The following is a 27,390-nucleotide window of genomic DNA, read 5'->3' as shown; positions in this document are numbered from 1 at the left end:
TCCAGCCTGGGCGAGACTTTGAGATGGAGCGAGACTCCATCTCAAAAAAAAAAAAAAAAAAAAAAAAAAAAGTAAAAAATGTCTTATTTATTGTGAAAACAGTTTTGACATTCCAAACCACCCGAAAGGCACTCCTGAGAGCTGCTGGGCTTCACTAACAGGCAAACGCAGGGATCAGCCAGAGGTGTTTATTGATAGAGTGTGGGAATCCACTGGGTAACTTCATCTGCATTTTCACGGCTTCAGGCTTCAAGGCACTTAAAATGGCCACCACTTTTCTTTTGGCTGGTACTTGGGCTTCACGCAGCACATTTTATTATTTAGGCAGTAAACATAGACTCTTTCCTTCTTGGAGCATCTGTGACGGCATTTGCCATAAAGATTCCAGCATCTTTGGGTGCCACCTGACACAAAGCAGAAAAAAGAAGGGAGACAGTGTCAGTCCTAAGAAGTAGGCTCTGGGTTTGAAAGGTCTGTAAATGGATGGAAGCAGATGTGATAGAAGGTCCCTTGTTTCCCTTGCTTTTGACCCTTTTCACCTATCACTGTTTTTCTTTTACTCTCTTTTTTTGCTCCCCACCTTTGGCTGACAGAGTGACCTTGGTGTACATCAGCTGAATAAAGCCTTTATGTGAGTGGTGTTTTTTTTGTTGTTGTTTGTTTGTTTTTTGTTTTTTTTGACGAGTCTTGCTCTGTCACCCAGGCTGGAGTACAGTGGAATGATTTTGGCTCATTGCAACCTCCTCGTCCCAGGTTCAAGGGACTCTCCCACCTCGGTTTCCCTGATAAGCTAGGACCACAGACATGTGCCACCATGCTTGGCTCACCCTCTAGTCTTTAAGTACCTTTCTGTGCATGTGCAAGAGGAAACTACCAAAGGCCTGGGGGAAAAATAGCAAACAACAAAAGGAAGTAAGCAAAACAATTCCCAATGATTGCACAGGTCTGGGAATAGCTTGTGCTTCCACCTGCCTGAGTGGAAAGACCCTGTAAAATTTGCAGCATTTGGTACTCGGAAGGCTATTGCCTTAGTAGAGGGGGCTAAATTAACCCTAGACTAAAGAATACCCTGTATCTATCCTAACGAAGCTTAAAAGTCAGTCTCGAAAATATTCATCTGATTCCCAGTAACTTAACTGCATGCCAGAAAAATATCTAACACTCTTTAAAGGAGTATAACAAAATACAGAAACCGAAAGTGTAAAAATATTTTTCAGGCATACCAAAAAAAAAAAAAAAAAAAAGCAAGAAAATATGAGCCATAATCAGGAAAAAACCAAATCAACCAACACAGAAATGACAATGATGATGAAACTAGCAGACAAGGATGATAAAACAGCTATGATAAATATGCTCCAAGTAGTAAAAAAGGTAGAGGAAGCCATGAGCATGATGAGAAGAAATAAAGATGTAAAAAATGTTCATGGCTGGGCTCAGTGGATTAAGCCTGTAATCCCAGAACTTTGGGAGGCTGAGGCCGGTGAATCACCTGAGGTCAGGAGTTTGAGACCAGCCTGACCAACATGGAGAAACCCTGTCTCTACTAAAAATACAAAAAAATTAGCTGGGCGTGGTGGCACATGCCTGTAATCCCAGCTACTCAGGAGGCTGAGGCAGGAGAATAGCTTGAACTCGGGAGGCAGAGGTTGCAGTGAGCCGAGATCGTGCCATTGCACTTCAGCCTGGGCAACAAGAGTGAAACTCTGTCTCAACAAACAAACAAACAAAAAACATGTATATGTATATATTCACAAGGAATACTTGAGATGAAACATTAAATATTAAATGAAAAACATACTTAGTAAGATTAATAGCAGGTTAGACTGAAGAAGAAAAGATAAACGAACTTGAAGACATAGCAGCAACAGAAATCATCCAAAATGAAACACGGAGAGAAAAAAGATGGGGGGGATAAAAGAGCAGAGTGTCAGTGACCCATGGGACAATAACAAGTAGTGTAACATGCATATAATTGGGATACCAAAAGGAGAGGAGAGGGGAGAGGCATAAAAAGTATTTGAAGAAATAATGGCTGAAAAATTTCAAGTTTGATGAAAACTCTAAGCCCATTAGAACCATAACCCTCGGTGAACTACGAGCTGAATAAAACCAAAAGAGAAGCATGCAAATAATCAAATTGCAAAATCATATGAAAGAAAGAAATCTTAAGCCAGAAGAAAAGACACATTTTGTACACAGGAGAAAATATAAAAATGCTAGAAGAGGCTGGGTGTGGTGGCTCACACTTGAAATCCTGGCACTTTGGGAGGCTGAGGTGGGAGGATCGCTTGAGCCCAAGAGTTTGAGACCAGCCTAGGTGAGACCCTGTCTCTCCAAAAAAATAGAAAAATTAGCCAGGTGTGTTGGTGTGCACCTGTAGTCCAGGCTACTAGGGAGGCTGAGGTGGGAGGATCGCTTGAGCCCAAGAGTTTGAGACCACCTAGGTGAGACCCTGTCTCTCCAAAAAAATAGAAAAATTAGCCAGGTGTGTTGGTGTGCACCTGTAGTCCAGGCTACTAGGGAGGCTGAGGTGGGAGGATCACTTGAGCCTGGGAGGTCGAGGCTGAAGTGAGCTGTGGTCACGCCATTGCACTCTAGCCTAGGTGACACAGTGACACCGTCTCAAGAAAAAAAACAACAACCCAGAAGAATTATTGTCAGAAACTGCACACTAGAAGATGGTAGAGAGAGATCTTTAAAGTAATAAAAGGAAAAAGTTAGCCCAGAATTCTTTACAGAGTAAAAATATTCTAAAAGTGGAGAAATAAAGACGTTTTCAGGTATTTGAAAATGGAGAAAATTGATCACTGAAAGCTCTCCTCTTTCCTGCTTCTCTTGTTCACCCCTCCCACTCCTCCTCACAAACCTCTGGATACAGATGCCAATTTGCAGAAAATGCAGAGGTCAGAGGAACACGTTGAATTTTACCTTGAGTATGCAATCAGCAAAATTTATATTGTGGAAAGTTATAGATCAAATGACTTATGTATGTTTCCACTGATAACTTGTAAAGATAAGAAAGGGATGAATATGGAACCAGTAAATTAAAAAATTCAAGGAATCTAAAGAGATATCAGATTTTAACAGTATAAATAGGGTGTCTAGGGATGCACCCCTAGCAATGAGACTGTAAAGGAATGCAGAGAACTGATTGCTATAAAAGTCAGGAGAGTGCTTAATTTGGAGGATGAAGACAATTGTGATGGATGCAATAGGTGGAGACATTTTTGGGCTGACTGTCAATACTCTGTTCATTGACCTGCATGGTGGTTACAAGGATGTGCACTTATAACCTCCATTAAGCTGCACACTTGTATTATGTGGTGTGCAGTACCTGTGATTCTGTGTTTTAGTTTACAAAAAGATAAGGAAAAAGCGACCATTTAACAACAAAATCTCAATTTTTAATTTAAGAGTATCAAGAGGAACTATTGGTGAGTGAGGGGAATGACATTCATACACTTTTTTTAGCATCTGTGGAGGCTACTGAGCAATAACTTACACATTTTAAAGCTATACACAGTCTTTACCTAGCAATTCCTTTCCAGATATCTACACCAGGGAAATACTCACATGTATAGACTGAAAGGCCTATACATTGGAGATAAAACTATACATGAGTGAGACACCTACCCTCAGAGAACTTCCAGTCAAATCAGGGGAGAAAGAGCCATTAAAAAATAGATACCCAGATATTTGATTAACTAGAATCTGGTGAAAATTATAAAGAAAGAACTCAGGGTGCTGTGAGGATGTATAATGGAAGGGCAGGTGTGCCACCTAAATCTCATCTCTGCTGGGTTTCTGGGCTTTACATATGTCTCCTGAATTCCCACAATTAACCTAATGGTGAGTATGACAATATTTTGAAAATATTAAAGTGATGCATATTTCAATCCCCTTTAATCATAAGATCCATTGATTGTCATAAAGCAGAATTGGGCAGAGTTTCTGGGTTTTGGGGGAATGGTGAACAACAGAACAACAAACTCATTGCTCAGCTTACATGAGATAAGGGTTGTGCATAGAAAGACAATTTTAAGGACCAACATTTATCAAGGAAGTTCAGGGATTTCCAAATTTCAAAGAGCTCCTTTATACATTATTAGGTGAACCTGGCGGATTCAGGCAATACCACTTCACCATAAGCTATAGGAGGCTAAAGCTGAGGGTCAGGCTAAAGTAGCTCCCATTTAACCTCTGTCACCACTACCATACCCAACGGGAAGTAGAGGGGAAATACTCTACCCATAATTTCCAGGGAAGCTGGAAGTTTAAATCCAGCTCCTGCAGCAGCAGCACTGGGCCTGAGAGCCCTGCTAGAACCCATGCCTCATTCTGCCAGCCGGATGGTGGACGCACCAACAAGCTAGGGACAAAGCCCTTTCATGTGTCTCCCGCTAGCCATCTACTGGTTGACCTGAACACTCAGGAAGTAGAGATAATTAATGTGAGAAAGGTAGGGGCAAGAGAGTCTCTTGCTATGAATGCCCAGATTGGTTGGAAAAAATTGCCAATGCAGAGGACACTTATTCTTTGCCTCTTAGAGCATATCTCAGGGAAACTGGTAGCTCTTTAGAGAAATTCTTGTCTTTAGCATGGATACAGCACCGCATGGTGCTACTTGAAGGGGGACTAGAAATGGCTGAGGGAAGTGACTGAACATCGCTCTCAGCTCTCTGTTGAATAAAATAGACCCAGAAGGTCCCCAAGTTTCCTTATCTCTGGTTGAGATAGGAAAACCAGTAAGGGACCTGCCAAGAGTACACCCCTAGTGCAGAAGGCAGTAAGGGAGGGTGTGAACAGCCTTAACTTGAGGACCAGATGGAAGATCTGGCTGAGATGAAGGGTCGAGTCAGTGGGGTCCCCAAAAGGGCTAAGAGATTTCATCAGTCATGAAATCCAGTAGTAAGTGCTAGCGGGACACTCACTGACCACATCCAATGAGGGACGTGATCCCAGAAGTCAGTAAGGGTCCAGCACAGGACCCGACACCACCTCCTTATGTTCCTGTCCCAGGGCCCTTGCATTTGCTGTTTTCCCCAACTTGAATTTCCTTCCCTACATATCCACATGGCTCACCCCAGTTGTTCCCTCAGCTCACAGTAAGACATTCCATGAGCATCCTCTTAAAAATGGCAATGACCGGGCATGGTGGCTCAAGCCTATAATCCCAGCACTTTGGGAGGCTGAGGCAAGCAGATTGCTTGAGGTCAGGGGTTTAAGACCAGCCTGGGCAACATGGCCAAACCCTATCTCTACTAAAAATACAAAAATTTGCTAGGCATGGTTGCATGCGCCTGTAATCCCAGTTACTCAGGAGGCTGAGACATGAAAATTGCTGGAATCCAGGAGGTGAAGGTTGCAGTGAGCTAAGATCATGCCACTATACTCCAGCCTGGGTGACACAGCGGGACTCTGTCTCTAAAAAAACAAAACAAAACAAAACAAAACAAAACGCAAATCACCTTCCCCTTCCCCTGGTGTTCACTATTTCCTTTCCTGCCTATTCTGCTCACTGTACTCATCATCTGACATACCATATGTTTCATTTATTTTTCAAATTCTTTGGGTCCTCTAGTAGAAGGTAAGCTCCAAGAGGACAGAGATTTTGCTTATCTTGTTTTGCTTTATTCACTGCTCTACCTCTAGCACCCATCACAGTGCTTGGAACAAGAAATCCATTCAACTATATTTACTGAATGAAGCAATTAATTATTTGATGACATATCAAGTTAGTTTTCCCTATAACCAGATACTATCCCAGGAAAGAGAAGGGGTGATGGAAGAAAGATACATGCTGAAAGACTCAACACTTATTCAAAAGAGATTGAATTAGCTTAGAAATCATTTTAAAGCAGAAAAGATAAATATTGAACCGCTGAGTTCAGGCCCAGCCCTTAGGTGCCTTGTCACCCTGGGTTGTAAGTGCTATTTAACTGTCTCCCCTAGTTTGCTCCCCTGGTGCCATGTCATTTATCTCTGTAGTCCTGCTCCTCCCACCACAAACACCCACAGTCAGGATGGAAGTTCCTGGGAAAGTTTGGTGAGTTATGGAAAATAAAGAAGACATATTTCTTTTGCAGACTAAAATTTCAGTGTGTTCAGTGTTGTTCCCTCAACCTGACATTATTACACACTTGATGTTATTGCAGTTTGAGAACTGAGGAAATTGATACTCTGAGCAGCTGAGCTTCTTGTTGGGGGTCACAGAGTCAGAAAATGATGGGGCAGGTTTTAACCCGGGGTCTGGGCTTGCCTCTCTACTCCAGGTGAGTGGTGTTTTAGGGCCTCAGGAAGACACAAGGACTGAGGTCAGCTTGTTTAGGAAAGTCACATGTTTCTGACTCTAGAAAGGTTAGCCGACAGCCTCAGGGTGGGTGGAAACTTCTGCCAGATGAGCAGGAAGGGGTAGGTGGCTCATGCTGGAATTGGTGGGTGGTAGGTCTGACCAGGGTCCTTCTCTGTTTAAACCTTCCTATGGGTCCCTCACCTGGCATTCGAGGCCCACCGAGACCTGGAGCTTGAATGCTTCCTCAGCTTTACCCCCGCCTCTCTCCTAACCCACCCCTCCATGTTATGTAGGTCCCTGAAGCTCCCATGCTCTCTCCCGCATCCAGACCTTTGCGTAGGCTGACCTCTCTGCCTGGGACCCCCTTCTGCTTTCTCCTCTTCTTCCTTTTCTATTTTTGACTCACTTTTTAGGACTCAGGATATCCCTCCAGGAGGACTCTCCTTTCCCTCAGCCTGGGCTGGACCATGTGTGCCCAGCCCCCTGGTTTCCCACTGTCACAGCCATGTCACCCTGGGTTGTAAATGCTATTTAACTGTCTCCCCCAGTTAGCTCCCCTGGCGCCATGTCATTTTTCTCCATGGTCCTAGCTTCCAGTGCAGTCTGGCACAGAGACAGCTACAGTATAAATGAGTTTTCTCTGCCATTAAGGTGGCTGTGATCTTCACAAAGCTTCATTCATTCTGGGCAATATTTTGCAAAAGGGTCAGACCTGCCTCTCCTCTTTCCTGCTTCTCTTGCTCACCCCTCCCACTCCTCCTCACACACTAGGCCACCCCCACATGCTCCCTGGAGCTGGGCAGGAAGAGGAGGGATGGAGCGGCTGAGAGAGCAGTTCTGGATGTCGTAGTTGGCATCTATCAGCTGGCACCTGCTGCTGGTGAGGCGCCTCCTGCCTCCTATACGTGGTGCCAGATGGCAAGCTGCAGCCCATCCTTCTAACCCTTGGGATTCCCTGACCAGGCCTTAGTCTGCAAGCCCTGCCCCTTCCTCGAGGAGGTCCAGGTTACCTGGAGTCAGCTGGGATAAGAGCAGCAGCACAGTCAAAGTCAGCAAAAGGAGCTTCATGGCTAAGGCAGCCCAAAGTGAAGCTGCAAGTCCGATGCCACGGCTGAGCTAATGGGAGAGGGGGAGTGCCTGGCCTGTGGCTCACGCTCCCTCAGCTGCCCACGGGTACAGCCCTCACACTCTGACTGGACACGCCTCCCCTTGTCATTTAGGTCAGCAGGGAGAGATCAGCCAACAAGGTCCAGGGCCCAAGACTTTAATACCTCCCATCCTTCCAGCCAGCTCCAAACTGCCTGAACCCAGTGACCAGCAGGAGGCGCCACAAACACCAGCTCCAGAAGGTCCGGGAAGAGGGAGATGAAGTTCCCAGCACCAGCCTGTCTGTCACAGCCCCCTGCTGGGTTCTAACATGCGGTGGACCTGCCCTAGGGCCATCCTTCCCCTTCCTCAGAGATCTAAGAACCAACCTCTCAGAATCCCTCTTCTGAACTCGGGTTTTGAAAACTCATTCTTGGTGGGGCACGGTGGCTCATGCCTGTAATCCCAGCAGTTTGGGAGGCCAAGGTGGGCGGATCACTTGAGGTCAGGAGTTCGAGACCAGCCTGGCCAACATGGTGAAACCCCGTCTCTACTAAAAATACAAAAATTAGCCAGGCGTGGTGGTGCACGCCTAATCCCAGCTACTCGGGAGGCTGACAAAGGAGAATCGCTTGAACCTGGGAAGGCTGCAGTGAGCCGAGATCACTCCACTGCACTCCAGACTGGGCGACAGAGTGAGACTTCTCTTCTCATTGTATTTTGATTTTTTTTTAAATTATAGCAACTTAACCCATGCTCTACTTGGTTTTTATAATATTAAGTGATGCAACTAGTAGAAAAGAAAGCTAAATTGGGGAATCTTTAGTGGAGTCCCCTCTGTGTAAATCTTTGACTTCAAAGGGCTATGACATCAGTGTGAAGGTGAATTAGAAATAAGGATACATGCCCCACTGAGAGAATCATAGAGAAAATGGCCTATCTTGAGTCTCAACACTGAATGGAGATGGGGAAAGTACTTGTAAATATAATTAAACCCTCACATGGGCTTGCGGACAAAATTCACACTACCTAGATGATGCCCAAATCTTTTTTTTTTGAGACGGAGTGTCGCTCTGTCGCCCAGTCTGGAGTGCAGTGGTGCCATCTCGGCTCACTGAAACCTCTGCCTCCTGGGTTCAAGCGATTCTCCTGCCTCAGCCTTCTGAGTAGCTGTGATCATAGGCATGCGCCACCATGCCTGGCTAATTTGTGTATTTTTTTTGTAGAGACGGGGTTTTGCCATGTTGGCCAGGCTGGTGTTGAACTTCTGACCTCAGGTGATCTGCCTGCTTTGGCCTCCCAAAGTGCTAGGATTATAGGTGTGAGTCACCGCACCTGCCCTTTTATTTATTTATTTATTTTTGAATGCTGTTACTATTTATTGACATCAAAACAAAACAAGCTAAAACTAAAAGTTGCTATTTATTTATTTATTTATTTATTTATTTATTTATTTTAGATGGAGTTTTGCTCTTGTTGCCCAGGCTGGAGGGCAATGGCACCATCTCGGCTCACCGCAACCTCTGCCTCCCAGGTTCAAGTGATTCTCCTGCCTCAGCCTCCTGAGTAGCTAGGATTACAGGCATGTGCCACCATACCCAGCTAATTTTAATTTTACCCAGCTACTAAAAATAGAGACAGGTTTTCTTCATATTGGTCAGGCTGGTCTCGAACTCCGACTTCAGGTGATCCTCCCACCTAGGCCTCACAAAGTGCTGGGATTACAGGCGTGAGCCACCGTGCCCAGCCCTAAAAGTTGCTATTTAACAGGAACAGACATTGGTGCACTTTCCTTCCTGGAGAAGAGATGCACTCAGATCATGAGATCTAAGATCAAACATGCACTGGATTGTCAAGAGTCAAACAAGGCCTACATTTTACCTCTTAATAGAAAAAATGCTGACAAGGCCTGCATTTTACCTCTTAATAGAAAAAATGCTGAAGACAAAATGAGATGGTTAAAATATTCTTTATGCTAAGCTCATGTAAGCAAACACAAAACTAGAACTAATCTTAAAACTTTAGGACACTGGATACAGAAGTAACATGACTATTTAAATTTTTGCATCAATGAAAGTTTGTTCTACCCTTCACTGTACTTGTACTAAAAGGACATGCTTGTTGCTTCTACACTACATAAAGTCAACAGTTATCATCAACAATGCAATAGAACTAGATCAGAATAAGACTTCAAAACGACTCTGTTCCACCCAAATTAAGAAAATTCAATTCAGGATGAACAACGGCTTTTGATTTTAGAACCAGCTCTTATTTTCCTCTCATGTGATACGTAACGGAGTCCTCACTTGACATTTTCCTCTGCGAATTGCAGTGCATGTCCTCGCCATCACCTTTTTCTGACACTTTAAAGTTAATTTGTAGAAACTGCAGAAACAATGAAATTATACTTTCAATTCTGAACCTCCAATCAGGTTCCTGCTTTGATATAAAAGTTACTCCTCTGCAGTGTACCCCACCAGTACAGCGATCCCCTTTCTCTCTATTCCTTTGCCCTGAAGGAACTTCCCGATTGCTTAACATGCGCTCTTTGGCTGCCTAGACAGTCAGGACACCTAAGGCCATCTGGACTTATCACTCCTCTCCTCCTTCTTTTCTATGGCTAATATCACCTTCCTGCTTTTTTTCTATTGCTGAATTTCCAGACTCGGTGCTGTCATCAGGGCAGAGAGTTGATTTCAGCTTCAAGCTCCTGGTTGGTAAAGCTACATCGCTGGATCCTTGTTTCTTATGCAATCTCTCTTGACCACTTCTTTCTTTTCAGTTTTTTTCTGAACTGCCTATTGATTCTGCACTTTCAGCCTTCTTTCCTTTATCCCGAAGTACTTCTTTCTCTTTTTTCATTTCTTCTTTTCTCTTAAAAGTCTTCTCTTTCTCATAGCGCTCCTTCTGCCTACGGCACTCTTCCTCTTACCGCTTCAGCCTCTCTCTCTCAAAGTATGCGCCCTGATCTCATTCATAATCCCGTCCCCCCTCCCTGTAGTCTCTGCTGCTCTCATCTTCAGGTCTCTTTGGCTTTTCTTATCTATCTATTTATTTATTTATTTGTGACAGAGTCTTGCTCTGTGGTGCAGTGGTGCAATCTCGGCTCACTCTGCAACCTCTGCCTCCTGGGTTCAAGTAATTTTCTTGCCTCAGCCTCCCAAGTAGCTGGGATTACAGGTGCCCGCCACCATGCCTGGCTAATTTTTGTATTTTTAGTAGAGACAGGGTTTTACCATGTTGGCCAGGCTGGTCTCGAACTTCTGACCTTAAGTGATCCGCCCACACTGGCCTCCCAAAGTTCTGGGATTACAGGCAGGAGCCACCTCGCCCAGCCCTGGCATTTCATCTTTAAATTCGCTATCAGAACGCTTGGGCAATGTACAACTTTGTCCTCTGGTTCTTTCATCATTCAGATTCTCTTTGTCCAGTTTCTTGGCTTTGTCTCTTTTGTCCAATTCTTTTCCACCTCCTTTTTCTGGCTTCTTGAGTAGCTTAATCTTTGGTTCATCTTTTAACTTGTCCCTTTCTTAAATTCTGTCTATCTTCTTTAGCTTTTCTATATCTTTTCTTTTTCAGTTCTCTTCTTTCCATTTCCTCCTCTCTTCTCGTTGTCTTTTTCTTTCTATTTCTTGCCTTCTTCTTTTCTCTTTTCTTCTCTCATTCTCTGCTTGTTTTTCAGGAAGCTCAGAAGTGGGGTTGTCTTTTTAGCTATTAATTCTCTATGTTTTGCTTCTATTTCCTCTAGCAGTGTCTCTGGAGTAGATGTTATTTTCTCATTATCTGCGGCACAACTTTCAAAAACTTTCTATATTCTGGATCATCATCAATAGTCCCATCTTTGGTATCTCTTTTCTTAGTCTTCTTTTTTGTAGGTTTTTGAAAAGGTGCAAATTCTACAATAGCAGGATATTCCTGATCTTTATTGTCAAGGAATACATAACCATCAAAGCAATCCCTGAAAAAAATAATGTCCTCTTGGTTTTTAAAGTTGATGTATGCTCTGGCATAGGATATGAGCTAGTATCATTTGAAAAAAACTCAAAATAATCATGCTCAGGCACAGGTTGAAGATGTTCCTGTATTGGGGGAAATTCGACCCCTGATATTTCACATGGGTTCTTTTCTATTTTCGCAAGTGTTGGCTGGTATGAGAAGAGTACAAAAGAGAGAAATTTTAAAGCTGGGTGTCCGAGGGAGACATCACATGTTGGCAGGTTCCGTGATGCCCCCTGAGCTGTAAAACCAGCAAGTTTTTATTAGCAATTTTCAAAAGGGAGGGAGTGTACGAATAGGGTGTGGGTCACAGAGATCACATGCTTCAAGGGCAGCAAAAGATCACAAGGCAGGAGGTCATGGTGAGATCACAAGGTCAGGGCGAAACTAGAATCACTAATGAACTTCCATGTCCAGCTGTGCACACATTGTCATTGATAAACAAGGTTCAAGAGCAGAGAACCAGTCTGACTGGAATTTGCCAGGCTGGAATTTCCTAATCCTAGCAAGCCTGGGGTTGCTGCAGGAGACTAGGGCGTGTTTCATCCCTATTTACATCTGCATAAGGCAGGCACCCCCAGAGCGGCCACTCAGAGGCCTCCTCTGGGAATGCATTCTTTTCCCAGGGCTGTTAATTATTAATATTCCTTACTGGGGAAAGAATTCAGGGATATTTATCTTACCCGTTTTTGTTAATAAGAGAAATATGGCTCTGTTCTGCCCGGCCCACAGGCAGTCACACTTTAAAGTTATCTCCCTTGTTCCCTGAAAATCGCTGTTATCCTGTTCTTAAGGTGCCCAGGTTTCATATTGTTCAAATACACATGCTCTACAAACAACTTGTGCAGTTAACACAATCATGACAGGGTCCTGAAGTGACCTTCATCCTCAGCTTATGAAGATGACGGGATTAAGAGATTAAAGACAGGCATAGGAAATCACAGGAGTATTGATTGGGGAATTGATAAATGTCCATGAAATCTTCACAATTTATGTTCAGAGATTGCAGTAAAGACTGGTGTAAGAAATTATAAAAGTATTAATTACTAAGAAATTATAAAAGTATTAATTAATAAATGTCCATGAAATCTTCACAATTTATGTTTTTTTGCTGCAGCTTCAGCCGGTCCCTCCATTCAGGGTCCCTGACTTCCCGCAGCATTCCTGAAGCTGCTCCTTGGTCAATGTGGGAGGTGATCTTCGAATTACCACCTTGCTCAGTGCCTCTTTCTTCTCTTTGTTGTGATCCTGCTTATCCAGTTCCCTTGGAACTGTCCCCTGAAGTCCCACCTCCACTGCCTATGGTCTTGGGGGGTGTGGTACAGGGGGTTAATGGTTAGCAGGGTTACTCACTTCTCCTTAGGCCTATGCTCCTTTTCTTCCTTTATGGCCACAGATACCTTCCTTGTGGCAGCAGCTCAGCTGGAACGGCACTCCTTTTTTTTTTTTTTTTTTCTTTTTTTTGTGACGGAGTCTTACTCTGTCACCCAGGCTGGTGTCCAATGGTGAGGCCTTGGCTCACTGTGACCTCCACCTCCCAGGTTCAAGTGATTCTCCTGCCTCAGTCTCCTGAGTAGCTGGGACTAAAGGCATGCGCCACCACACCCGGCTAATTTTTGTATTTTTAGTAGATATGGGATTTCATCATGTTTGCCAGGCTGGTCTCAAACTCCTGACCTCAAGTGATCCACCCGCCTCAGCCTCCCAAGGTGCTGGGATTACAGGTGTGAGCCACTGCACTCGGCCCCAAATCCTTAGTTAAGGACTTAATTTAAATTACTTGATGTGCCTGGTAGAAAAAACACAGAGACCTTGAAAAGAACCATTTTCAACTCAGGCTACAAAGTTTTCTTTTCTTTTTTCTCTTCTTTTCTCTTCTCTTTTTTTCTTTTCTTTCTTCTCTCTCTCTCGATGGAGTTTCGCTCTTGTTGCCCAGGCTGGAGTGCAGTGGCACCATCTGGGCTCTCTGCAACCTCTGCCTCCTAGGTTCAAGTGATTCTCCTGCCTCAGCCTCCTGAGCAGCTGGGATTATAGGAGTAAGCCACCATGCCCAGCTAATTTTTGTATTTTTAGTAGAGATGCGGTTTTGCTATGTTGGGAGGCTGGTCTCGAACTCTTGACCTCAGCCTCCCAAAGTGCTGGGATCACAGGCATGAACCACTGCTCTGGCCTGTTTTTAAAATAGTTTGTTTCTCTGCTGAGATTCACTGTGAACACGTTTTTATTTATGTCAAACAGCAAGGTTATAATAGCTATTTTAAAATCCTGGTCTGCTAATTCTAACCTTTGAGTCATCTTGAGGTTGATCTTGGTTGTTTTTCTCTTGAGAATGGGTCACCTTTTTCTCTTTCTTTGTATACTGAGTAATTTTGGATTGTAACTTAGATATTATGAAAGCCATGTTATGGAAACTTTGAATTCTCTCATATTTCCTCAAAGAATGCTTACATTTTTGGCATTCAGTTAATTTGGTTGGACTGCAACTGCAAACTCTGTCTCTTGGGTAGCAGCTCAAACTTTAGTTCGGGTCTTTTATTCTTAGCTGGACTGCATGAGGTCTGCTCTGTGTTTATGAGATTCAGGGGTCAGCCAGAGATTTGGTCAAAGTTTATACACAGAAATTGTGGTTCCCTTTTTCTGACTCTTTTTGGGATTCCCCCCTTACTTTGCAATGTCTGTGGTGGTTTCAAACTCTGTCCTCTGTTTTTTAGGCCATAAAGACTGAAGGTTTTCTGTGAGTTTTAGCTGTCTTATATGGTGCCAACTGTGGCCTGCTCTGAGACTAAAAGCTGAAAAAAGTGGCAGACTTACCCCATGCTACCTCCTTTCAAGTGTCAGCTCCCTTTTTGAATCTGTCTGCTTTTGTTCTGTGAACAGTTCCTTCAAGTAATTTGTTTTGTATTTTATTGAGAGTTTATAGTTGTTATCTGTGGGAGGTTAGGTACATTAGAAACTTACTCAGACATATTACTCAGCCCATTTCAAGTCATTAACTTTAAACAATGGCAAGTTAATTATGTGTGCTAAAGTATTTAACATACCCATAAAGAGAGCTTTTTTTTTTTTTAAACAAATGAGGAGTGACAACCAATTAAAGAATCATTGTATTATTCCAAATTTTCATAAGTGTAGCCACTTAAAATAACATATATTTATTATTTCACAGTTTCTGTGGGTCAGAAGTCACCCAGTTAGCCAAGTCTTCTATTTTAGGGTCTCACAAGACTGCAGTCAAGGTGTTGTTGAGGGCTGCAATCTCATCTGAGACTCAACTGGGGAAGGATATGTTTCTATGCTCATGTGGTTGTTGGCAGCCTGCAAGTCATTATAGGTTGTAAGACCCAGGGTCTCAGTTTCTTGCCAGATATTGGCTGGGAGTGTCCTCTGTTTCTTGTCATGTGTGCCTCCCTAACATGGTCACTTGCTTCATCAATGTCAGCAAGGGAGAGGGACTTCTAGCAAGATAGATTATAATCTTATGCAATGTAATCACAGATATTACATTCCATCCCCTTTACCACCTGTATTCTGTTGGTTAACAGCAAGTCACAGGTCCTACCTACACTCAAGGGAAGGAGATCTCAAATGTGTAAGTAACAGGAGGCAGGGATAAGGGGAAAGACTCCTAGAGTCTTTTCATGGCAGTTATGAAATCATTTTAGAAAGTGATAAACAGGATAGAGTAGGATAAAATAGACAAGAGGATATTGCTTTCAGTAAAAGCAACTACTGTCTCATAGAAGTTTTGATTCAAGCCGGGCGCGGTGGCTCAAGCCTGTAATCCCAGCACTTTGGGAGGCCGAGACGGGCGGATCACGAGTTCAGGAGATCGAGACCATCCTGGCTAGCACGGTGAAACCCCGTCTCTACTAAAATACAAAAAAAAATTAGCCGGGCGAGGTGGCGGGTGCCTGTACTCCCAGCTACTCGGGAGGCTGAGGCAGGAGAATGGCGTGAACCCGGGAGGCGGGGCTTGCAGTGAGCTGAGATCCGGCCACTGCACTCCAGCCTGGGCAACAGAGCCAGACTCCGTCTCAAAAAAAAAAAAAAAAAAAAAAGAAGTTTTGATTCAATCAATTGATAATTGAATTCAATAATAATAATTCAATATATGTATATCTAATATATTATGATTTCTATGTCATATATATATCATCATACATATCTTGATCACTATGTAAAATATATTGTGTCATGGTCAAAAAGATTTGAAAAACACACCATTAGGTATATAAATAGAAGGCATAACTTTTAAAATAGCAGAAGGGAAAAGTGGAATGAGAAAAAAATTTCAAATATAAGATTAAGAAAGGAGAAAAAAAGAAACACAAAAACGTTACTTTTTCTGTCTTCCTGTTTTATGGTCTGAAGTTTCTCTCAAGGCAATAAGGTGGGGCACTCACAGGGCTTGCATTGTTTATTTATCATATCTCAAGAAACACTGTCCTCCATTCCTCAATGTCTAATGTTTTAGAAAGTATCAATTTATATTTTCTGCCTGATTGTTTAGTTGTTTCAGGTGGAAAGATCAATATAGTCCCTGTCACTCCATCTTGGTCAAGAGTGAAAGTCCCAGTCCCAGATAGCTTACCCACAAGTTCTACCAAACGTTCGTGGGACAAATAATAAATAATAATAACAAAAATTCCAGTTCACACAAATTTTCCCAGAGAAGATGAAAAGGAGTATTTCCCCTAAGAAAAATCATATTTGCTCTCCCGGTCCTTCCAGTGGTTTGAGACACTGGTATACACTTTTTGCCAGATATGCTCTTCTCCAATATCAGTGCTCAAGACAGAGTGAAGGGAAAAAAAAAAAAAAATCCCCGAATGATGATTAGAGACATCACTGCTAAAAAACTACATTTATAAGCTAGGATTTGTTATATGCAAATATTTTCTGCCTCTTATTTTGTTCTGTTTAAAACAATAACATACATTTGTATAAATAATGCTTAAAAAAAAAAAAAGAAAAGGAGTATTTCCCCACTCATTTTATGAGGCCAGCATAACCTGACTAAAACCTGGATAGTACAGAATTAGGAAAGCCAATCTCTCTTAGAAACATAGATGTGGAAATCTTAGATGGAACACTGGCACAGCAAGTCCAGAAATATGTAAAATGTCAATACTTTGTGACTAAGTTGGGTTTATCCTAGGAATGCAAGTTGGATTTAAAATTAGAAAATCAGTTCTGTGTCTCAGTTCCCCTGGCTAGGAAAAGGGATTCCCTTTCCCCTTGCACTTCCCAGGTGAGGCGATGCCTCGCCCTGCTTCAGCTCTCGCTGGTCGGGCTGCAGCAGCTGACCAGCACCGATTGTCCGGCACTGCCTAGTGAGATGAACCCAGTACCTCAGTTGAAAATATATACCCAAAGGATTATAAATCATGCTGCTATAAAGACACATGCACACGTATGTTTATTGTGGCACTATTCACAATAGCAAAGACTTGGAATCAACCCAAATGTCCATCAGTGACAGACTGGATTAAGAAAATGTGGCACATATACACCATGGAATACTATGCAGCCATAAAAAAGGATGAGTTTGTGTCCTTTGTAGGGACATGGATGCAGCTGGAAACCATCATTCTTAGCAAACTATCACAAGAACAGAAAACCAAACACCACATGTTCTCACTCATAGGTGGGAACTGAACAATGAGATCACTTGGACTCGGGAAGGGGAACATCACACACCGGGGCCTATCATGGGGAGGGAGGAGGGGGGAGGGATTGCATTGGGAGTTATACCTGATGTAAATGACGAGTTGATGAGTGCTGACGAGTTGATGGGTGCAGCACAGCAACATGGCACAAGTATACATATGTAACAAACCTGCACGTTATGCACATGTACCCTAGAACTTAAAGTATAATAATAATAAAAAATAAATTAAAAAAAAGAAAAAAATTAGAAAATCAGTTAATATAATTTGCCAAATTAATACTTTCTGGTTAAAAATAAAAAACAATGTTAATAGCATTTAAAATTTTAATTTAATTTAATTTAATTTTTCTTGAGACAGAGTTCCACTCTGTCGCCTAGGCTGGAGTGCAGTGCTGTGATCTTGGCTCACTGCAACCTTTGCCTCCCAGGTTCAAGTGATTCTCCTGCCTCAGCCTCCTGAATAGCTGGGATTACAGGTGCCCACCACCACCACGCCCGGCTAATTTTTCTCGGCCTCCCAAAGTGCTGGGATTACAGGCATGAGCCACTGAGTTCAGTCGTTAATAGCTTTATTTATTTATTTATTTATTTATTTATTTATTTATTTATTTGAGATGGAGTCTTGCTCTGTCTCCCAGGCTGGAGTGCAGTGGCCTGATCTCGGTTCACTGCAAGCTCTGCCTCCTGGGTTCATGCCATTCTCCTGCCTCAGCCTCCTGAGTAGCTGGGACTACAGGCGCCTGCCACCACGCCCGGCTAATTTTTTTTTTTTTTGTATTTTTAGTAGAGACGGGGTTTCGTCGGGGTTTCGTCGTGTTAGCCAGGATGGTCTCGATCTCCTGACCTGGTGATCCACCCACCTCGGCCTCCCAAAGTGCTGGGATTACAGGCGTGAGCCACCGTGCCCGGCCAATAGCATTTTTAAACATCAGAAATTAAAATAAAATACAATTTATAAAAGCACATCATTGACTTTTGGGTAAAAACAGTGGATTGAATACAAATATTTTTAGTTATTCACTCCCCAAACCTCACTTAAGCGACAGCAACTATAGCAACATTTTTTTAAAAGTCATAAACCAATAAATATGAGGAGATAATAGAGGACACAACAATTTAGAAGCTAGAAGGCAGCTGGATGAGCTGGAAATGAGTAAGCAGTCTAAAGAAAACTGAATTAAAGCTGGAAGTGGGGAAAACAAAGGACCAACCCAATTTAAACCACAAAATAAATAAGAGCTCAGAATCTAGTGGCACCATAAACATCTGGAAATAGGGGGAAATGTGGAGGAGTTAAAATAAGGAGGTTTGGTTGAAATAGTATTTAAGAATCAAATCCTTAGATACTCTATTCCTTCTCCTTTTCATGCAGCCAGCCATCACTCTGTACTTAATACTATACTACCCCAATCCTGAAAAAAAGACTTCAAGCTTTTCTATAGCAAGGGTGAAACAGGCCCTCTGAACTTGCGGATTCCAAGCATAACTGAAGATAAACTTAGTAAGCAGAAAATGGGAGGATTAGCTGAAGCATGTATATTGGTTGCTGAGAAACTATTTAGCCCCCAGGCTTCATTCTCCACTTAACTCTCAGAATTCCCAGCAGGAGATTAGTAGAGAAGTAGAAAAGAGTCTAAAAAAACTGACACCGGCATTTCTCCACTAAATGACCCAGTCAAATCACCCTACTGTCAATGTCACAATTGGTAAGCCCCATTCATGTGCTTAATCAGCATTTTAATCTCTCATTCTTAAAAATTAAAATATCTGCCAGGTGCAGTGACTTATGCCTGTAATTCCAGCATTTTGGGAGGCCGAGGCCAGCAGATTACTTGAGGCAAGGAGTTTGAGACCAGCCTGGCCACAATGGCAAAACTCTGTCGCTACTAAAAATACAAAAATTAGCCGGGCATAATGGCGGACAACTATAATTTCAGCTACTCAAGAGGCTGAGGCAGGAGAATCACTTGAACCTGGGAGATGGAGGTTGCAGTGAGCCAAGATTGTACCACTGTACTCCAGCCTGGGTGACAGTGAGACTCTGTCTCAAAAAGCAAAGCAAAACAAAACAAACAAACAAAGGAACCACAAATATTGCTACTAAAGTATCTATTATGAAAATTAGATACCAAAACCAAACAGAACAAAATCATTCATTGAGTTTCTAATAAGCTTTGCAGTGGCCCACTTTTATATATAAGTACATAATTAAGGATCATTAGCCATATGATCATTGATGAGAGGCAAACGTCTTATGTAAAACAGATCAACCATCCAATCAACAAAAAGTTACAGGAAATAGATTATGCAGAGAGGAAAACATTATTAAAAGCCTCAAGAGAACTTAGAGATGATGCTACCACCATGAAACAAGAATAGGATACTATAAAAAGGAAAAGTAAGGGAATAAATAAGAACTCTTAGAAATAAAAATATAATAGCAGAAAATGGAAAATAAAGATTAATAGAAAAGCTGGAAGACAAATTTGATAAAAATTTTTGAGAAGCTAAAGGAAAAAAGCCAAATGGATGGAAATCAGGAGAGAAAATATATAAAATTAGAGAATCAGTCCAGAGAGCCCAATATCTGAAAAATAAGAATTCTAGAAACAGGGAACAAAAAATAAAATGAAGAAGAAGATATTACTAAAAATTATTTAAACACAGACAAAAATACGAATAGACAGTCCACAAAAAAAGGTAAAAAAGGGCGTTAAACATATGAAAACATGTTCAGTTTCACTCATAATAAGAATAAAAAAAAATCTGTTGTGGGTTGAATTGTGTCTTTCCCAAAATATATGTTCTAGTCCTAACACCAAGTGCCTATGAATGTGACTTATCTGGAAATAGGATATTTGCAGATGTAGTGAAGTTAAGATGAAGTCATGCTGGATAAGGGTGAAGCTCTAATCCAGTGGCTGGTGTCCTTATAAGAAAAAAGAAATTTCAGCCGAGCGTAGTGGCTCACGCCTGTAATCCCAACACTTTGGGAGGCCGAGGCGGGTGGATCATTTGAGGTCAGGAGTCTGAGACCAGCCTGGTCAACAGCGTGAAACCCCGTCTCTACTAAAAATACAAAAATTAGCCGGGTGTGGTGGCAGGTGCCTGTAATCCCAGCTACTTGGGAGGCTGAGACAGAATTGTTTGAACTCTGGAGGTGGAGGTTGCAGTGAGCTGAGATCTCACCACTGCACTACAGCCTGGGCAACAGAGTGAGACCCTGTCTCAAAAAAAAAGGAAAAAAAAGAGAAATTTGGACAGAGACACACAGGGAGAATGCTGTATGACCACAGAAGCAGAGACTGGAGTTACGCCGCTACAAGCCAATGATCATTAGCAATCACCATGATCATTAGCAATCACCATGGACTAGGAGAGAAGCATGGAACAGTTTTTCCCTCTGTGCCCTAAAGAGGAAGCAACACTGCCAACACTTTGATTTTGGACTTCTGACCTCCAGAACTGTGAGATAATTTTTTTTTTATTACTTTAAGCCATTAAATTTGTTATGGCAAGTATACTTTTGTTATGGCAGTGTTAGGAAACTAACACTTCATGGTAACAAATTTATTATGACAAAGGCATTAGTATATCTTTAGATGCTCACGATGCAATGAACAAGAGTGTTGTTGTTTCTGTTCAAATAGAAACACCTATACCCTTGCTCTTTCCCTATTTCTGAGGAAAGAAAAATCTACCATAGGCTATTTAGGCAGGCAGATTCTTAATGCATTCTCTTGCCTCTTTTTGGACACTGAGTTTACCTCTGAGCAGTGAAAAAGAAACAAAATGTATTGGGTGTCCCATCCCATCTAACCTCATCTCCAACTACAGTCAAATAAGTCATTGGGAAAAAGGCATTTCTGTTGCATCTTTAAGTCTTGAATAAATATTGGAAAAAGATACATTAAGAGTTAATGTTGACTGATGCAACAAAGCAGGCCCCTATCATACTCTGGACAACATAGGAACCCCTAAGGCTGAATATCTTTGTGGTCTGGACAGCGTCAAGATTCTATGAAACCAACTGGAAGGAGAGATTCTGGGCTACCGATGGGAATGGCACTGAGGGACCATCTACACTTTGTCCAGAAGCATATCCAGGCTGGGGTACCTTTATCTGGGTCTCCACCACATCCTAGTTGAAAGTGCTGGTGTTGTCAAAGGTAGGATCTGCCAGGGGCCACACATGAACTGGGGGAAGGCGTGACAGCCCCTGTAGCACCTAAGATGACAATAAACCCAAAGGACTCACTGATAGGTAGGCTGGCCTTTGCCACAGACATGGGAGAGCCAGCTCCTGAGACTCTTCCTGTGGTATCCTGAGGCTTCCTATTCAGGATCCCACAGATGAACCCTACCGTTTGTTCTGGACATTGTATTCTGGGCAAAAGTGAAAAGACAAGGATAGCCATTTGTTGAGAAACTAAGTCCTTGATCCTATGAAACTCTGGGATTATCATTATAAAAAAAGAGCTTCTTGTCAATCTGATAGGTGAAGAATGATAGCTTGATGTCACTTTAATTTGTTGTTATTGTTTTTAATTCCTGATGAGATTTGGCCCTTTGATGCCTAAGGAGTTTTGGTCCACCATGAACAGGTTGTGATGTCTGAGATGTGCCAGAGGTACACAGACAGAACAAGGTCTTCCCTGCTCTTTCATCAGTATCTAATGGTTCTCATGTCTAAAACAGCCTGGTGTGATGCCCTTGAAGGGCTCTAGGGAGAATAATAAGCTTTTATGATAACCAGAGCAAAGTTTAGTGCTTTGACTACACAAGAAGCAGGCCCAAAGAAGGGCTGTGTTTTGCAAGGACCATATAGCATATTGGGTGTAGGTATCAGGGGAAAGAGGCCTCTGATCCCAGTGTGTAAAGAGAATTGGAGTCTGATGAGGGCAGCCCTGAGAATCTTAAGTTGTAAACCCAATGAGTGTTGCCTAGGTGGGGGATGAAAACCTAGTGTTCTAGGCATTCCATTTTTTGTGCCTTTTCAGCACCTAAAGAACCATAGTATATGAGGATTGAGTTGATCCCTACAGCCCATCTGCCCCAATCTGCTCATTGGTGAGATTAAAGCCCAGAGAGGGGAAGCGACTCTCCCAAGGTCACACAGCCACTAACTGGCACAGCCAGGACAAGGAGCTGAATATTTCAGCTTGTCTTCTCTCACCTTCCATGCCAAAATGCTTCCTGAAACTGAGGATTTTAGGCACTGGGGCTTCCTCTCTTAGATAGGAAATAATCCAATAGACACATTCTCCTAAGATACGAATGATCGTCCTTTCTTCTTTACTCCTCAGCTCTCAAACTGGGAATTGCATTTGAAAAAAGGAGCTTGCTTAATTTACATGAGAACCATGATAATGGTGGATTTCTAAACCGGAGAATATGGGACTTTGTAGGGCATAGTAAAGACTGGATTTTTTTTTTCTAGTTGTGATGTGGAGTCTTGGAGGATTTTTAACCTGAGTTATAACAAGGGCTGACATATATTTTAAAAAGTATCCTTCTGGGTGTTGTATGATTTATTCTTGCTGGTCCCTAAAAGATGATGGTGGACAAAGGGAGGTGTGTGAGCTCGGGGTGTGGGGGCCACACTGGGTGCGGGGGTGTTGGGATGGTGGCTGAGCATGAAAAAGACAGGCTGTCCTAGAGCGAACTGTACCCGTGGGCAGCTAATGGCACGTGTGAGTGACACAATTCCCAACTGATTAGAGGCAGCAGAGAGTCCTGAGCTCGCCTCCATTTCCTGCCACTTCACCAGAGCTGAGACTACTCTGTGGGCTACTTGAAGTCATGAAGCCTTTTTTGGTAACTTTGGCTGTGCTGCTGCTCTTCTTCCAAGTCACTGCAGGTAACCTAAACCTCTTCAGGGGAGGGTCTGGGAGTAGACAGTGAGTCTTGGTCAGGGCACACCAGAGCCTGGGAGGATGGGCTGACAGGGAGCAATGTGAAATATTAATTGTCTGGAGGAAGAGGAAAGAGTCTCCAGATCCTGGTTTAGAACATGACTCACCATTTTCAAGTTCTGTAATGCCCCCAGCAATCTACTTGGTGCCTATGAGTTTCAGTTTATTCCTTTCTCAATTTAAAATAATAAATTAGGTCGAGGGATCAACATTGGAGACCCTGAAATTTTGATGTAAAACAAACGTAGCTTTTTAAATTTTCTGTAATTCGTTTGAATGTTTCCCATCCTGCTGGTAGGAAAAGTGAGAGTTAGGGCACAGGGATGTACGTAACTTCAGAAGACAATTGTATTCATCTTTTTTGATTTAAAAGAGCCTCTCAGATTAGCTCATTCTGCTTTAAAATGTTCAGTCTTTCAGCATTTCTGCTTTCATCCTGCCCCCTTCTTCTTCTCAGGATGGCAGCTGGATTTAGGGGATAGTGGACATGTCATTGCTTAGTTAAATAACTCGTTCGTTCAGTAAATATTGTTGAGTGGATTCCGTGTGCCAGGCACAGGTGCTGGAGATAGAGCAATGAATCAACCAACCAACCAACCAACCAAACAAACAAACAAAATCTCCATCTTCTTGGAGCTTATGATTCTATTGGAGGAGGGAATGAGCAGGGTAAGCAGGGGATAGCAAGTATCAGGGGATGTGAGTTTGGAGCTTAAAAAGGGGTATTAAGGAAATGCCTCACTGAGAAGGTGACATTCAAATGAAGACTCGAAGGAAGTGAGGGGTGAACCATACAGATATGTTGGGAAGAACCTTCATTTATAAGCTGAATTCCTTATCAAAGAGGCATTTTCCCTCATCTATTTGGTTACCTCGGGGTTTAGAGAGTTCAGAGAGGAAGGCAGGATAAATGCTTGAGTTTATCTTTGCTTAATCAGTTTGAGAGATAATGAATTAGCTTTCTATCAGCCTCTGAGGTTGAGCCATTAGGTTTTCTTAAATATTATTTATTTTGAACTGATGATTCTAAGCAATGAGTTCAATCTATTACAATTATTATCGCTATAGAAGTACAAATTGTCCTAATCTTGGCCAATAAGAGTCTCTTTAATTTGGCTCATTAGTCTTTTAGATATATCCCTATCAGTCTTTGATGGCTTTCTTGGTATCTGGTACTACAGAATGTTTCAAGATCATCTTGTAATTTACTGCCCAATAACTGGAATCCACCATATCTCCAAGAAGTCCTGTTTTTTAAAAAAAAGTTTACGGGGAGATAGTATTTTAAGATTACAACATGGGTACTAGGGATACTAATTTCTACTAGTTAGTCATTGTTTCTAAACTTTCTTAGTGACCAGAGCTGGAAAAATTTCAGTCTATTTATCCATCTGTCAATCATCTATTTATTTTATCTATTTAAATATAAAATACTTGTGAGTTCATATTGGCATTTTCAATTCAAATTCAGAACTCAAATTCAGAATCAACTTTTATATACATCAGTATTTTCTTTTCTATACTGAGAATTCTGGTTCTCAAGGTCACAGAGGATGATAGAATTAGAATATCCCATGATTACTCATTTGATTGATCTCTCATTACATATACAATAGTCGTAGTAAAATAATATCAATCCTACCATAATGTCATGATTACCCAAACTAGTTAAGATGTCTGCATATGCTGTCACCATTATTCTCTTATTTTTATGTTGTACTGTATTTATATTGTCAGAACATATAGCCATTACGTACTTCACTCCCTCTTTTAAAATCCTCATTTTGGTTCTACAAGTATCTTTATATTTAATATTTAGTTCTGTATCAATGCTCCTCTCATTTGCTTGTCTACAGCTCTTTTTCTAGTAGATTCTTTAGAAAGGGCTCATGGGTTTCACTGGATATTTCCTGAGTTTCAATATGGTGATAGACTATAACACCACCCTAGATATCTAGAGGGAATGCCTCCTTCTTCTACAGCCCCCCTTCTTCTGTCTGGCCCTCTGTTAGTCTTTTCAATCCAGGACCCATTTCTGCTCATAACTGATATCAGGTCCTTTCTTTTTTCTTTTTGCAGTAGGCAGCATTGAAAAATGTTGGAATTTTCGTGGCTCCTGCCGTGACGAATGCCTGAAGAACGAAAAGGTCTATGTTTTCTGCATGAGTGGTAAATTGTGCTGTTTGAAGCCCAAGGACCAACCACATTTACCACAGCGTACAAAGAATTAGTGCTTTAAAGTCTGAGGCCACGAAAATGAAGATAAACTTGCCCTGACTCTGATGTCAGTAGATTCCTGAGCTTTATTAAAACATCTTTGGCTGACTTCTGTGTTTGTCTCTTAGTATACCTAATCAAGCTCAAGCAGAAAATGTGTGGGTAAAGTTGTATATACATGAGAGGAAACTGGACCTACTATGTGCTAGGTATTTTGGTTACTTTCCTTTTTATTTATTTATTTTTGTTTTAGTGATGGAGTCTCAGTCTGTCACCCAGGCTGGAGTGTAGTAGCATGATCATGAATCACAGCAGTCTTGAACTCCTGGGCTCAAGCAGTCCTCCTGACTCAGCCTCCGGAATAGCTGGGACTAATGCCTGGCTAATTTTGTTTTCTTTGTAGAGATGAAGTCTTGCTTTGTTGCCCACACTGGTCTCAAACTTCTGGCCTCAACCTTTCCTCCTGCCTCCGTCTCTCGAAGTGCTGGGATTATAGGCGGGAGCCACCACACGCAGAGCTTTTCCTTTTTTATGAAAAAGGAAATCTCATCTATTCCTTAATTTTTTAAGTGGTTTTATTGAGGTATAACTGATAAATACAAATTATGTATATTTAAGGTATGCAACATGATGATTTGATATGCAAATACATTGTGAAATGATTATCACAGTCAAGTTAATTAATGCATCCATCACCTCACATGGTTACCAATTTTTTTTTTTTTTACAGTGTGTTGAAACACTTAAGATCTACTGTCTTAGTAACTCTCAAGTATACTGTATAGTATTGTTAACTGTAGTCACTAGTGTGGTTTGGACATTTTTATTCCCTCCAAAATTCATGTTGAAACACAATGCCCAATGCAACAGTATTAAGAGGTATGATCTTTAGGAGGTGATTGGGTCAGGAGGGCTCCACCCTCATGAAAGGAATTCGGTGAGCTTTTAAAAGGGCTTGACAGAAGGAGTTTGCCCCTTTTCACCCCGTGTGTCCCTTTCCCCCATGTGAGGACGCAGCGTTCCTACCTTCTGGGAGATAATGCAACAAGGAACCATCTTGGAACCAGAGAAACTGGGCCCTCACGAGCCGTGATCTTGGGCTTCCCAGTTTCCAGAATTGTGAGAGATAAATTTCTCTTCTTTATAAGTCATTCAGCCTCAGGTATTTTGCTACAGCAGCACAAATGATCCCAGACAATCACCATGCGTAACAGTTGATCTCCAGCACTTACTCATCTTATAACGGAAAGTTTGTATCCTTTGACTAACATCTCCTCATTTCCCACATCTCTCAGCCCCTGGAAACCATCATTTTATTATCTGTGTCTGCAAATTCAACGTTTTTAGATTCTACATATAAGTGAGATCATGCATTATTTGTCATTTGGTAATTGGCTTATTTCCCTTAAGATAATGTCCTCTAGGTTCATCTGTGTTATCATAAATGGCAGGATTTTCTTTTTTTATGGCTGAATAATACTTCATTGTATAATATACTATATTTTCTTTATCCATCCATCCATAAACAGGCATTTAGGTTGATTCCGTATCTTGGCTAGTATGAATAATACTGCAATGAGCGTGGGAGTGCAGGTATTCCTTCAACATACTGAATTCATTTCCTTTGGATATCTACCCATGTATTTGTCTGTTCTCACTGTGCTATAAAGAAATACCTGAGACTCGGTAATTTATAAACAAAAGAGGTTTAATTGACTCACAGTTCTGCATGGCTGGAGAGGCCTCAGGAAGCTTACAATCACGGCAGAAGGTGAAGGGGAAGCAAGGCACATCTTCCATGGCAGCAGTTAAGAGAGAGGTCACCGGGGGACTGCCAAACACTTTCAAAAACCATCAGATCGTGTGCGAACTCACTCATTATCACGAGAACAGCATGGGGGAAACTGCCCCCACAATCCAGTCACCTCCCACCAAGTCCTTCCCTTGACATGTGGGGATTACAATTCAAGATGAGATTTGGGTGGCGACACAGAGTCAAACTATATCAACCCAGGATTCATATAGTAATTATATTTTTATTTTTTTGAGGAACTTTCATACGGTTTTCCTTAATGGCTGCACTAATTTACATTCCTACCAATAGTATGCCAGTGTTCTTTTTTCTTCATATCCTCGCCAACACTTGTTATCTATCATCTTTTTGATAATAGCCATTCTAACAGGTGTAAAATGATATCCTGTGGCTTTAATTT

The 27,390-nt window shown here is 41.9% G+C and overlaps 2 protein-coding genes and 1 pseudogene across 2 annotated transcripts; 1 reads left to right on the top strand and 2 right to left on the bottom strand.

The window, feature by feature from the left end:
* Window positions 1-258: 258 nt before the first annotated feature.
* Window positions 259-7,372, bottom strand: DEFB123 (defensin beta 123). The gene is made up of 2 exons (NM_001034195.1): window positions 7,303-7,372; window positions 259-404 (listed from the first exon to the last, which is right to left on the bottom strand). The coding sequence occupies exons 1-2, from the start codon at window positions 7,358-7,360 to the stop codon at window positions 259-261; spliced, it is 204 nt and encodes a 67-aa protein (NP_001029367.1). The 5' UTR covers window positions 7,361-7,372.
* A 2,505-nt stretch (window positions 7,373-9,877) lies between these two features.
* On the bottom strand, window positions 9,878-13,775 carry LOC100423520 (regulator of nonsense transcripts 3B-like; annotated as a pseudogene).
* Window positions 13,776-22,836: 9,061 nt separating this feature from the next.
* Window positions 22,837-25,191, top strand: DEFB122 (beta defensin 122). Its single transcript, NM_001034196.1, has 2 exons — window positions 22,837-22,905; window positions 25,040-25,191. The coding sequence occupies exons 1-2, from the start codon at window positions 22,848-22,850 to the stop codon at window positions 25,189-25,191; spliced, it is 210 nt and encodes a 69-aa protein (NP_001029368.1). The 5' UTR covers window positions 22,837-22,847.
* Window positions 25,192-27,390: the final 2,199 nt, after the last annotated feature.

Source organism: Macaca mulatta, chromosome 10 (genome assembly GCF_049350105.2).
Source record: "Macaca mulatta isolate MMU2019108-1 chromosome 10, T2T-MMU8v2.0, whole genome shotgun sequence".
Classification (NCBI taxonomy): domain Eukaryota; kingdom Metazoa; phylum Chordata; class Mammalia; order Primates; family Cercopithecidae; genus Macaca; species Macaca mulatta.
The sequence above is the reverse complement of the archived record's forward strand: the minus strand, read 5'-3'. Positions and strand labels throughout refer to the sequence as shown.

What these genes read in the sequence shown, in the direction of transcription:
- DEFB123 (NM_001034195.1), bottom strand. Translation starts at nt 7,360, where the DNA reads ATGAAGCTCCTTTTGCTGACTTTGACTGTGCTGCTGCTCTTATCCCAG. An exon ending in CTTATCCCAGCTGACTCCAG is followed by an intron (nt 405 to 7,302) that starts GTAACCTGGACC and finishes GCTTTGTGTCAG; the next exon opens with GTGGCACCCAAAGATGCTGG.
- DEFB122 (NM_001034196.1), top strand. Translation starts at nt 22,848, where the DNA reads ATGAAGCCTTTTTTGGTAACTTTGGCTGTGCTGCTGCTCTTCTTCCAA. An exon ending in CTTCTTCCAAGTCACTGCAG is followed by an intron (nt 22,906 to 25,039) that starts GTAACCTAAACC and finishes TTCTTTTTGCAG; the next exon opens with TAGGCAGCATTGAAAAATGT.